General features: G+C 46.6%; 1 protein-coding gene across 4 annotated transcripts in view; it reads left to right on the top strand.

The window, feature by feature from the left end:
* The window catches only part of FHL2 (four and a half LIM domains 2), a 71,171-nt gene that overhangs the window by 25,013 nt on the left and 33,307 nt on the right, over positions 1 to 12,851 (top strand). The window contains exon 1 of one of the 4 annotated variants that reach the window (XM_012737658.2): positions 6,613 to 6,785. The exons of 2 other annotated variants lie outside the window; for them this stretch is intronic. Coding sequence is in view for 1 of the 2 variants with exons in the window: in XM_012737655.3 (XP_012593109.2) it covers positions 6,987 to 7,091 (105 nt within the window). In the remaining variant the exon portion in view is untranslated. Of the gene's footprint in view, positions 1 to 6,612; positions 6,786 to 6,938; positions 7,092 to 12,851 lie in introns of those variants that run through there. One more of the 4 variants, XM_012737655.3, reaches the window with a different exon arrangement.

The following is a 12,851-nucleotide window of genomic DNA, read 5'->3' as shown; positions in this document are numbered from 1 at the left end:
TTCTGAAGATTTTTTTTTTCAAATAGTACTGCCAGGAAATGCTGAAGGTCAGACATTTTACAAGATCTTTTCCTGGTATTTCAACAGTCAACTATGGTGGAATGATGCAGAAAGAAGCTTGGCTGTTCCAGAAAGTTCTGTCTCTGGACTCTCAGGTCCAATTTTAAAGCACCTGCTGAAACAGGCGAAAGATATGGCCGAACTTGCTTTCTAGAAGCACTTAAAGCATAGCTTTTCATTACACACAAATCTGTACCCGTGGGGTAGAATTGTCCATAGAGACCTGATAGAAAATTTTCAATTGTCAGCCACAAAAATGACTTAAAGAACTGGATAGTTTGAAATTAAAATAAGAAGAGAGGTGGTACAGCTTTTGTTTCACAGGTTGGGTAAAGAAGACACAAAAAGATAAAGGATGTTACCTGTGGCCACACACACTGCTCCATAGGAGTTCCTGGACCTGGGGTTCCGTCCTCTCCCTCCTATAGCCTGGCCAGACCAGCCTCTTCCTAGCCAGATCATGTAGATTTTCTGTTAATGACCCTAATCAAATGGGAAGGAGTACAAAAGGAATCTGGTGTCCGGTGGAGAGAGACTTTGGGGTTATAAAGTTGCAGTGTTGACTCATAAAGTTAATTTACAAAGAATAACAGATTTCAGTGTGGCTTAAAATAAACATTCTGAGGAGCAAGTGAGGCATGAGACTCTCCCGTTTCAGAAATGCCAGGAAGAGTCTCCTGTTTCAGGTATTTTAGGGAAGCAAACACAATTCATTCAAAACAGGATTTTGCCAGGTCTGTACAGACCTTGGACATTTTATACTTCTTTTAAATGGATCTTAGAACCGTTGACAGAGGAAAAAAAGAGACAAAGATGCATGGAAAGGCAAACAGAGAAGTGAATGGATTGCTACAGAAAAGGAGTGAAATCAGAGACAGGAGATCTCAAGTGAGAAGCAAGAAACAAACTTTTTCAGAGTCTACCTTAGAAATAGTTTTCATCTGAAACAGCGCAGCAACATTTACAGCCCAAATGAATTGTGGATGTGAATGGTTTCATTTTACTGGTCATCAAGCCACCAGACAGAACGTTTCCTAATGAGTTATCAGAGCCACAATGGAAACTTGTATCGAATGCTCCAAATAAGCTTTAACCAACCATGGGAAAGTCAGAACCATGGAGTCTGTTTGTGGATTTGGCTCAAAGTCAGACATGTTTTGAGGCTTTAAAACATGACTATTTGCATCCATTAAATCAGTTTGTGAAAAGGAGAGAGGGAAGAAATGGGATATGGAAACTCTGCATATCAAGACAGAGCTGAGCGTTTTTCCTCCTAACCAAAGCATGGCAGAAGGGGGAAGGGAATGAAGAGTTTGCCCTTTGTGAAGAGCTGAGCTTTTCTAGAAAGTCTAACAGGCAAAGGAAGACAGTCTGGATCCTATACAGGATCGTATGAAGCTTTAGCCAGATCAAGTCTGTCTCATTGCCGGGGGAGGAAGGCCCTTGGGTCTCTTGACCCATGTGCACCCAGCTCACCAGCTCAGGAAGGTAAGCACCCTGCCTGCCTGCGGAGTCATCTTCCACAGAGCTTTCCCTGCTCCATCAGGGCAAATAGTGCTTTTAGAAAAAGTGAGGCCAGCTTTCCAAGCCACCACCCTGGGGGCTGGTGCTGTCATGGGCAGGCATGCAGAGACTTGCCTCCTGAACCCACTGACAGTAGGGGAGCGTGGTTTGATCCCTCCTGACCCCTTCCAGCCAGTTCTTACGGTAGACACTTACTCACCTTCCAACCATGTGAGGCAGTTGAGAAGGATTACCTCTGAATCAAGGGCAAATCACCCACCAGTTTCCCGCCCAGGGTTTGAGTGGGAGGAACTGCTTGTGAGAAATCCTCTTTCTTTTTTTTTTTTTGAGACAGTCTCACTTTGTTGCCCAGGCTAGAGTGAGTGCCATGGCATCAGCCTAGCTCACAGCAACCTCCAACTCCTGGGCTCAAACAATCCTGCTGCCTCAGCCTCCCGAGTAGCTGGGACTACAGGCATGCACCACCATGCCCGGCTAATTTTTTCTATATATATTAGTTGGCGATTAATTTCTTTCTATTTATAGTAGAGTTGGGGTCTCGCTCTTGCTCAGGCTGGTTTCTAACTCCTGACCTCAAGCAATCCGCCCGCCTCGGACTCCCAGAGTGCTAGGATTACAGGCGTGAGCCACCGCGCCTGGCCGAGAAATCCTCTTTCTTAAATGGGACAAAATGCTCTAAAAATCTTCATGGCAATGGTCAGTTAGGGTAACAAACATAAGGTGTGACCCCCAGTTCATGTTTTTCAAGTGTTCATTCCCTTTCTTCCTGGGGACGGTGAAGTCATCCTAGTCCCCCTGAGGTGGGTGCTGTCGGGGAGGAGACCCCTGCCCACCCCTGCACTGGGGGGCCCCATGGACCTCCCACACCCACCACCCCACTGCAGGGCGGCAGTCCAGTTGGTACACTCCCTACCTTTTGGAGAATTAAATTTCTGTATCACTCAGACCCCATGCTGACACTTCCCACCCTCTACAAAGTTGCTACCTTGTGCTTCCCTCTGCTGAAGTAACTGACAGAGAAAGTAATACTAGCAATTGCACTTTACAGTTCCTGAGTCTATGTTTAGTCTGTCTCTATTCCTCTCTCCCTCCCCCAGAAACTCACATCTCACAGGTTTCTTGTAAATTACTGAGTTCAGAGCTGGAATCCCTAAGGAGTATTTTACCTCAAAGCACTATTTGTCATCAGAGTCACCTGGAGGGCTTGTTAAAACAGGAGCTGGCCTGAGAATGTGCACATCCCACAAGCTCCCAAAGGATACTGACGCTGCTCCTCTGGGGCCAGAATTTGAGAACTGCTCCTGGCTCCAAAAAGGCTCTTCCTCTTTCCCCCCTTCCTAGCTATGCCTCTCCCTGAACCCCCATCAGACCCCCAGGAGAGGAAAGGAGAAGTTATGGGTAGTGTTGTCTGGTGGAGGAATGGCAGGGAAGTTTGGAATAAACAAAAGATGAACTTAAATAACCTATCACAGTTGCTGCTTGATCATTTTTTTCAGAAAATATTACTTTTCAATGTTTTTCTCCCATGAACTTGCCTTTTAGCTATAGCAGACAGTTTTTCTTTCAAGAAGACAATCTTTTTATCTTTAGAACAGGACCTAAACCCTAATTCTTCTTTCTGATGGGAATTAAGTCCATTTCCTTCTTATGCTGGATTCATTTTCCCTTTGCCTCATTTGAATAAACATGAATATTTACTGAGGGTCTACCTCGAGGGAAGTACTATGCTAATAGTGCTAAGTGGTTTTTTATGCATCAGCTCAAAAGATGTTCACAACAATTTTGTAACGTATGTTATTACCCCATTTTAGCAATGAGCAAATGGAAAGTTAGGGAGCTTTTATGGTTATCTGAGGTCATAGGTAGGACAGGGATCCAACTGTAGGCCTCACTTCAGAGAGCAAATTGTGCTGCCATATTTTAGTGTCAGATTTTCTACAATGAAAGGCTTGTCACAAACAATTCTGTGATCCATCCATTCATTCAATAAATATATTTATTAAGCACATACTATGTGCCATGCACTCCAGCTGGGTGGTAGGAATACAATGATGCATAAGCTAAAACTTTTCAAAACACACTTTCCCAGATTGTCTCATGAAAACTTACTTTTTAATAGTTTGTCCTTTGAATGAAAAGCATGTGCTTTTATGAGCATGTGCTTGTACCCAGAAATTGTATTTCCCCCTTCCTCTAATTCTCTCAAACCTTCTTTGACTTTCTATTGTCTCAGTTTAACAAATTTGTTGCCTGTTTTTCTTAAAGGAACACATGTTGCTTTTATTTTTTTAATGTTTTTTAGCTTTTGAAGGGCTAACACATTGACATAGCTCAAAATTTTTCACAAGAAACAAAAGGGTGTGCAGTAAAAATGAACCTTTCCACCTCAACCCCCAGCCACCCAGTTCTCCCCAGAGGCAACAACTTATAAGTATGTATTGTCTTCCTTCCTTCCTTTGTTCATGAACACAAATGGTTGGTTACTACTTACAAGGTGTTCTCTACTTTTATTTCTCTCAGTTGATACATCTTGGAAATCATGCCAAATCAGTTAAGAGCTGCAATGCAAATAATTCTAAAATGTACTATCCTATATTTAGCTAGGCTCCTATTGATAAATATATAACATGGTCTGATAATTTGCTGTTACAAACAATTCTGCAATGACTACTCTTGTAGGTATATCATTTTACACATGAGCAAGTATATCTACAAAATAATATCCTGTAAAGGGAAATGCTGGGTGAACAGCAAATGGTAAGTGCATTTGTAATCTAAAAATATTTTCATTATGAAATTTTTCAAGCATTATAAAAGGAGAGAGACTAGTATTGAACAGCCATATATGCGTCACCAATCTTCAAAGATTACCACTAATCCATAGCTGATACTATTTCAGATACATATTGGTCCAATCCAAATTATTTTGAAACAACCCCAGGCATAATGTTCTTTAACTAGTAAATATTTTGTTCCTGGTCCTGAAAAGTCAGGGCTTGGAAAAAAAGGAAAAAATATGTGTGTGTGTATAATCTCATTATCACACCTAAAATAAATAAATAGTTTATTAATACCATTAAATATTCTGTCACATTTTCCCAAACTGTCTTGTAAACATTTATTTTTTTTTTTTTTTTTTTTTTTTTTTTTTTTTTTTGAGACAGAGTCTCGCTTTGTTGCCCAGGCTAGAGTGAGTGCCGTGGCGTCAGCCTAGCTCACAGCAACCTCAAACTCCTGGGCTCAAGTGATCCTTCTGCCTCAGCCTCCCGGGTAGCTGGGACTACAGGCATGCGCCACCATGCCCGGCTAATTTTTATATATATATCAGTTGGCCAATTAATTTCTTTCTATTTATAGTAGAGACGGGGTCTCGCTCTTGCTCAGGCTGGTTTTGAACTCCTGACCTTGAGCAATCCGCCCGCCTCGGCCTCCCAAGAGCTAGGATTACAGGCGTGAGCCACAGCGCCCGGCCATTTTTAATAGTTTCTTCTTCAATCAGAATTCAAATAAGGTCCACACTTTGCAGTTGGTTAAGTCTTTTTTAATCTGTTGGTTACTCCTTCCATCTCTCTTTTTCTTTTTGCAATGTTGTTGAAAAAACTGGATAAGTTTGCTTCCAGAATCTGGGTTTTGCTGACTATATCTCCATAGGGTCATTTAAAATACTCCTCTATCCCTTAGGTCAAAAGGGAAACACAACATTTAATTTCGGAATTTCTTAATAATAAGGAAAATCCAACATACCAGAATCTGTATGGCCCAGCTAAAGCAGTTATTAGAAGACAAACAATAGAACTAAGTAACTATTTCAATAAAATAGTAATAAATGAATTAAATACACAACTCAGAAAGCTAAAAAATAAAAAAGAGTAAGTTACAAAAGGAAGCAGAAAGAAGATAAATACAGAATTGATGTTTCATCATTTTTTAAAACTTGTTTTTACAAACAGAAGCTTAAGAAACCATTTGAAAGCTAGGAGATCATTTTGTGATTTGCAATTATATAGACAACAAATCTCGACAGCTGTCAGAGGGGATTGCCTTTTCTACACACACTTTGCACTGGATTTCGAAATACTGGCCTGCCTTGACTATCAGCAAAAATTCAGGTGGGGTGTCTGACACTTGCTTCTTTTGGAGGGAAGCCTCATGGTCTGCTCCTACCTGTGGCCAGTCTCAGCCCACTGAGAGTCACACACAAGTGACTGATGATGGGGTGAGGGGCAGTTCTGAGCCCCGAATGTTCTTGCGTGGTTTGCCATCTGCCAGACTCCAGCTCACATCTCAGCTGTCATAGTTACCGCTCACATGCCCTTGAGCAAATCTCTCTGAGCTGAAATTTCCTCCTCATAAAACTGGGGCAATAGCCCTTACCTTAAAGGGGTGGGGCTCGAATGAGACAGCAGGTAGAGCTAGTGTTCAGTAAATGGGTAACTCCCTTGACTCTCGGGAGGGAGTCCTGCAATTACCCGACAGAGATCCATGGGTGGCACCAGACAGGGAGAGCATGCAATCAAATAGTTCTTCCTGCCCTCTCTGGAGAAGGTATTTCCCTGAGCTACGCTAAGTGTTAAAAATAATACTCCTGCCCTCAGAATTTCTAGGACGCCTTTGTTGCCCACCTGCCCATCTTCCACTGGGGTCTGCATATGGACTGGCCGCCTGCTGGGGAGCAAACATTTCGATCACGACGCCCCCTTTCCCAGGCCTGGGACTCAGCCTGTGCCCTCTCTGCTGGAATATCGAACAGTGCCATCTGTCCCTGCCACGTGTCCGCTTCACGCAAAGGGCACCGGCTTTGGGTGTGGGAGGCACATCCCCGCCTCACTTTTGTTTTCCCCGCCCTGGAGGGAAATACAGACTGTCTAACTAGCCCTGTGGCCCTAGAGTGCTGGGGATAGGACCTTCCCTTAGTCCCCTCCTTAGTGAAGCAAAGAGTCATTATCCATTCTTTCTGGATATCTGTTGGGTTCACTTCGTGAAGGAAAAGTTACCTACAGGGTAAGGAGGGAGAAGGCCCACCGTGCAAAAAAGCCCCAGGCGTGCGCTTCCTGAGAAGTGGCCCGGTCCACGCCTTCCGCCGCCCCCTGCTCTGCCTCAGGCTGCGGCCGGTCCCCTGTGCCCGGGCGTGGGCACAGCAGCGGCGCCCCGGCCCTCGCCCGAAACGCCTCTGCGAGCCGGTGCGGGAGGCGAAGCTCCGGGTAAGCACCGTGCGCGGAACACCGGAGGGAAGGAAGAAGGGGCTCAGCGAACAAAGGGTCCCGGGCGGGGCGGGGGCCGGGGCGCGGTGGCCAGGAGGCCGAGGGGCGCCCGCCCCCCCTGCGCCCCACGCCCCACGCCCGGTGCCAGAGCGCCGAGCCCGCCCGCAGCCCTCCGAGGCGTGCGTCTCCTTATATGGTCAAATGACACGGCGGGGGTTCTCGAGGGCGGGAGCCGCCGGGCTCCACTCGCCGGCTGCGGAGCCGCCGCCACCAGCCGCCCCGCGACCGCCAGCCCGCTGCCCCGCCGTGAGTACCTGCACCCCGTGCGGCCCAGGGCAGGGGACTGGGAGGCTCACCCGCGAGTGGGCAGGGGAGGGGAGCCGAGCCGCGGCTGAGAGACCCGGCAGAGCGCAGCTGAGTCCTTGGGGAGACCCGGAGAGAGGGGAGCCGGTGCAGGGGGACCCGGAGAGAGGGGAGCCGGTGCAGGGGACCCGGAGAGAGGGGAGCCGGTGCGGGGGGACCCGGAGAGAGGGGAGCCGGTGCGGGGGACCCGGAGAGAGGGGAGCCGGTGCGGGGGACCCGGAGAGAGGGGAGCCGGTGCGGGGGGACCCGGAGAGAGGGGAGCCGGTGCAGGGGGACCCGGAGAGAGGGGAGCCGGTGCAGGGGGACCCGGAGAGAGGGGAGCCGGTGCGGGGGACCCGGAGAGAGGGGAGCCTGTGAAAGGGGGACCCGGAGAGAGGGGAGCCTGTGAAAGGGGGACCCGGAGAGAGGGGAGCCGAACTGTGGAGGGGAAGACTGGGGAGAGGGGAAGACTGGGGGTAGGGGGGGGGACGGGAGGCTAGAGGAACCCACCGACTTATCCTCGGAGGGAGGATCGCAGATCTCCTGCTCAGCAAGGGGGTCACCGCCGGGCAGGGAGGGGCTGCCCCCTATGGACGAGCCCCGGAGCAGAGGAGGGTCCAAGCCTGAGGGCTGCGAGGAGGTGACCGCTGTGTCCCCTCTCCCGCCAGCCTGGCTCCCCAGAGGGTTGTCCTGGCATCTGGTCTGGCGGAGGTGTCCAAGCTCTCTCTCCTCAGTAAAGAGAAGTGGAGCCTGCAGTGTGGCCTCGAGCCTTGACTCGTGCAGAAAGTAAAAAACTGAATGAACAACCAGATTTTTTTTAATGGCCTGTTTTAAATGGATTCTAATTTTTCTTAAGTTGCACTCCTGTGATTCTCAGCATACCTAAAACTAAGGAAAGAAAATGTTGAATTTTTTTTCTGATTTTAAATAAAGAACCAAGCATATTTACTTTCAAATCCCTACTCAGATTTTCACTGGCACTAGCCTCTGCCGGTTTGATGAAATGTGTAGCTGCCACTCACTTCCTTGCTCATGTTTTGGAAGGTAATGAATCACAATTCAGGCTGAGAATCAGAACTGCCTTCAGAGCACAACTCCAAATACATCGCATATTTTTGGTGTTAATTCTGCTAGCGAGTGTTTTATAATACTGTATTAGAGGGAGGAGGCTTTGTGGTATCCTGAACATGACTTAGACCAAAAAATATTTGCGGGAATTCGTAGAAATACAGGAATTCCTAGGCTAATAATTAAATATCAGGAAAACCAACTCGAAGAACATTTGATTGTGCTTTTATATAACATTTTTACTTGTTTTTCAGAGTTAGCTCACCCCAAATTTGTAAAGATCATCAATTTTTTTTTTTGAAACAGTTTCACTCTGTTACCCAGGCTAGAGTGCCATGGCATCAGCCTAGCTCACAGCAACCTCCAACTCCTGAGCTTAAGCGATCCTTCTGCCTCAGCCTCCCGAGTAGCTGGGACTACAGGCATGCCCACCATGCCCGGCTAATTTTTTCTATATATTTTTAGTTGGCCAATTAATTTCTTTCTATTTTTAGTAGAGACAGACGGGGGTCTCACTCTTGCTTAGGCTGGTTTCGAACTCCTGACCTTGAGTGATCCTCCCACTTCAGCCTCCCAGAGTGCTAGGATCACAGGCATGAGCTGCCAGGCCTGGCCAAGATCATCAATTAATATATAGAATTGGGCTCCCACAGTGTTTGTTATCCTGCGGTGCTTTGAAATGCATCGGCATGGCAACATACTGATAAGGGCCAACTTTGGGCTTACATCAGATCAGGCACTGGTCCGGGCACTTGGGTTCAGTCTCATTTTAGTTCACCATCTCACAGATGCGCCACAGGTCAGTGTGATAGGTGTGAGGATGCATAGAGACTGCATCTAGCCTGCTTAAATTCACACCCGGGTCCCTCAGCCTGGGCAACTTTGGCCAACTCACCTAACCTGTTGGTGCCTCAGTTTCCTCCACAGGGAAACAGGGACAATGATGTTGCCTTTATTGCAGGGTTGTTACAATGCCTGCACTTCATAAGCAGTGTATCCATATGTGATAGCCCCTTTTTGCAGACAAAGAAACTGAAGCAAGGAGAGATCAAAGTAACTTTTGCTCAAGATTTCCCAGCTGGTAAATAGTGGCCCTGAGATCTAACCTCAGACAGCTTAACTTGAGAGCCTGAGTTCAAACCGCTAAACTACTGGGGCACACCCAAATATTTCAACGAGGCCTTAATGCTGCATATTTTGACTCAGGATTGCTTGTAAAGCCACTTCCGGTACTGAAAGCTATTTAAATTGCAGACAAAAACGCCCTGTAGGATATTGAAAAAAATTAAACTAGGTACCAGGAGGCTTGGGTTCTACTCCTATCTTGCACCAAGGGCCAGTTACCCAGCTTCTGTGACTCAGGCCACCTCATTTGTCAGCAAGGGGCCACAGTAGGTAAGCTGCTCTCTGACTCAGGTATTGTAAGGTACAAAGTTCCTTGAACTTGGGTGAACAAAAATATTAATAGTAGACATTGGATACCTCTGTGTAGTTTTATTATGAGCATTTTATCAAAGCCCCATTTATCAAGGATCCATTTCAGGTGGCCTTATAGTGAGAGGCCAGTTCCTCAAGGTGACCATCTTGTACAAAATGTGTGTGCTTTCTCCAGTGACTGAGAGCCAAGTCTTCCAGGAGACAAGGTTGGCATTTTGACTATGGGGTGAGTCAAGTGAATTTCCTCTGTGGATTATGGATTTCAGCTTTAGCCCCGTGAAGGTTAATTTTATGTGCCAACTTGCCTGGGCCAGGCATCGCCCAGACATTGGGTCAAACATGATTCTGGGTGTGTCTGTGAGGGTGTTTCTGGATGAGATTAATGTCTGAATCTGTTGACTGAATAGAGCAGACTGCCCTCCCTAAGATGGGTCCTCATCTAATCAACTGAAGGCCTGAATTGAACACAAAGGCTGAATAAGAGGACTGGCTGCAGGGCTGGGACATTGGTTCTTTGCACTAAGCCTGAAACATGAGCCGTTCTTCAGTCTGTTTAGTCTGCTGACTTTCAGACTGGGGCTTGTGCCACACCATCAGCTCTCCTGGGTCCCCAGGATGCCACCTGCAGATCTTGGGACTTTTCAGCTCTCATAATTGCATGAGCCAAATCCTTGTAATGAGTCTCTTTATGTACATGCATCTCCTATTGGGTCTGTTTCTCTGGAGAACCCCATAACATTTGCTTAAAAACTCTCCCCATTAGCTCTCATTCTCCTTTTGTTTAAGATTCACTCTCTGCTCCTGGGAGCCTTGTTTTTCCTTCTGCTGTAAAATGTGGCTCTCTGTGTGGAGATGTAACTCGAGGTCTGGGGCAGCATCTGGTCTCCCAGCACCAGTCCACTTCTTGTGGGTGGCCTCAGTCCTGGTCTGAACTCCGATACCACCTGCCTCACACCCGTCCCCAGGCTTTGTCATGCATACCTTTACTGTCCAGATTAGGCTGTGACAATAAGAGAAGCAGCTGCCCTGTGTTTACAGGTAAATAGAGTCAGGCTGCCCTCGAATCATGTATATATGGAGGTTTTCAGTCAAAAAGAAAATAGAGCTGTCTGGTCTGTGTTGGATGGTACAACCTTCGGAATCAGTAGGAAGTAGGCAGTCAAAAAAGGAAGGAGAAGGAGGTGTGCAAGCCTGTCTGACAGAATCCTGATGCGGTGTGCTGGAGAAATGCCACAACGGAGCAGGACAGAAATGAGAATGAGGAAGCCAGTTGTTCATGGAAGTTGCTGGGCGCCAAAGGAAAAGGATGGAGTGGGGTCATAGGGGATGGATGACAGGAGAGCAGACGTCAAGCTGCACTTTGGAGATGGGAGGAGACCATCTCATGCATCCATGAGAGCAGGTGGCTTTCGTTTTGTAGGCGCAGAAGCAGAAAGCATCTCTCACTCACTCATGCCTTCCTAGGAAGGCAGTGGTGGAGCTGTAGGCTGGACTGTCCCTTGTCCCCACACTGGTGAGGGGACCTGAGGCCTTCCACCATTCCAGCCTGCCTGACAAGCTTATCTTGCATCCACAGAACTGACATGTTTTGTGACTAAGTGATAAGATAGGATCTTAAAGGAGATATCGACTAATTGGAGCTAGAACTGGACTGGAACTTCACTGGAATCGGTGTATTTTCTCTCGGCTTCCCTGTTGCCTAATGCAGTACTCAGAAAATTGTGGTTGCTCAATGTATTCTTGTTGGCTCCACTAGAAAGTCCAAAGGACATTAGAACAAGTCTAACTCTTCTTGAATTCATGGAGGTCAGATTAGAAGTTTGACATTTATTGTTTTCCTGTTTCTTTTCATTCTTCAGTATGCAAAGGATAATTCAGAAGAAAGCAGGTTAGTTACCATATTTAAACATTGTCTTACAGAAAACTATTACAGACCAATCAAAACTTTTTTTTAGGTTTTGGAACTTACCAGTTTATGTAGCAAATTATCATATACCCCTAACACCTGCCTGTAGATACACTCAATAAAGGCTCATTAAACTAATCCACAGACATATTATATAATGGTGAGCATAGTCAGTCTTACACTTTATAATCTAAAATTGTTTGCAATTCAGCGATCTAAAATCTAAAAGTAGATTTCAAATGGATTCCAGATACATTATTTTTTTAAGAGATAGGGGTCTCACTATGTTGCCCAGGCTGGAGTGCAGTGGCTGCACACAGGTGTGATAATGGCACACTGCAGCCTAGAACTCCTGGTCTCAAGCGATCCTTCTGCCTCAACCTCGAAAGTAGCTGGGACTACAGGCATGGGCCACTGCTCCTGGCTCCATTATTCTATTTTTTAAAATAGCTATTTCCCTTGAACTGATGTTCCTCTTCCTTTCACCAGAATTTCTATTTAAAAGAAACAATTTAGCTAGACTAATGCAAAGAGTGTTGGGGTGAGCCCTGTCTGGGTGTAGTTCTACTAACATCCATAGGAAGGCAAACTGGTGCAGGGCATTTCCGGGTGTGATAGTCCCATGCCTTAGGGTGGAGGCACAGCGTGTATGTATAGAAGAACATCCAGGGCCCTCCACTGGTACCTGGAGCCTGTGCTGGGAATTTATATGTTCTTCCCAGAGTGGGAATGCCTCCTGGCCAGCTTTTTGCTTCTGCACCTCATCCTGTGCTGTACAGCTGTATGTTTGTGTGGGTTCATATGGGCTTGGAGTGAAGCAGCAGCTTATCTGGAAGGAGGGACAGGGCAGGGATGGAAGCTCAGCATCTGTTACATTAGAAATGTTAATGGCATCAGATGCCAAACCACATCACATTTTAGGTCTGCTATGCAGAGTGGATTGTTCACATGATACGTTCCTCATTTTCATGCTTGGCTTTTGCCCACATGTTTGTACTCTGGGATGTTTGTGTTCATCCGTGCGTCCATTCATTTGTTCATTCATTCTGTAAGTATGCACGGAGCCCTGTCCCTGTATGTGTTACCTGCTGGTGAGGTCTCCGTGACACATAGCACCCACCTCCCAGTGCTTACCGTAGGTGAGGGATACAGGCATGCACAGTGCGATGCGGTGTCATGAAAGCATAGCATTTTTATAATGTATTTCCAAAAATTGCCTGTGAAAAGCTTTGGTCGATTGTTGATTAGCAATGGAATTTCCCACTCTGGTCCCTGGTGGCATTTAAAGCTCTGTCTGCATGGCTCTGTCTAGG

The sequence above is a fragment of the Microcebus murinus genome, chromosome 3 (assembly GCF_040939455.1).
Source record: "Microcebus murinus isolate Inina chromosome 3, M.murinus_Inina_mat1.0, whole genome shotgun sequence".
Classification (NCBI taxonomy): domain Eukaryota; kingdom Metazoa; phylum Chordata; class Mammalia; order Primates; family Cheirogaleidae; genus Microcebus; species Microcebus murinus.
Note: the sequence above shows the minus strand (reverse complement) of the source record. Positions and strands in the feature narration are given on the sequence as shown.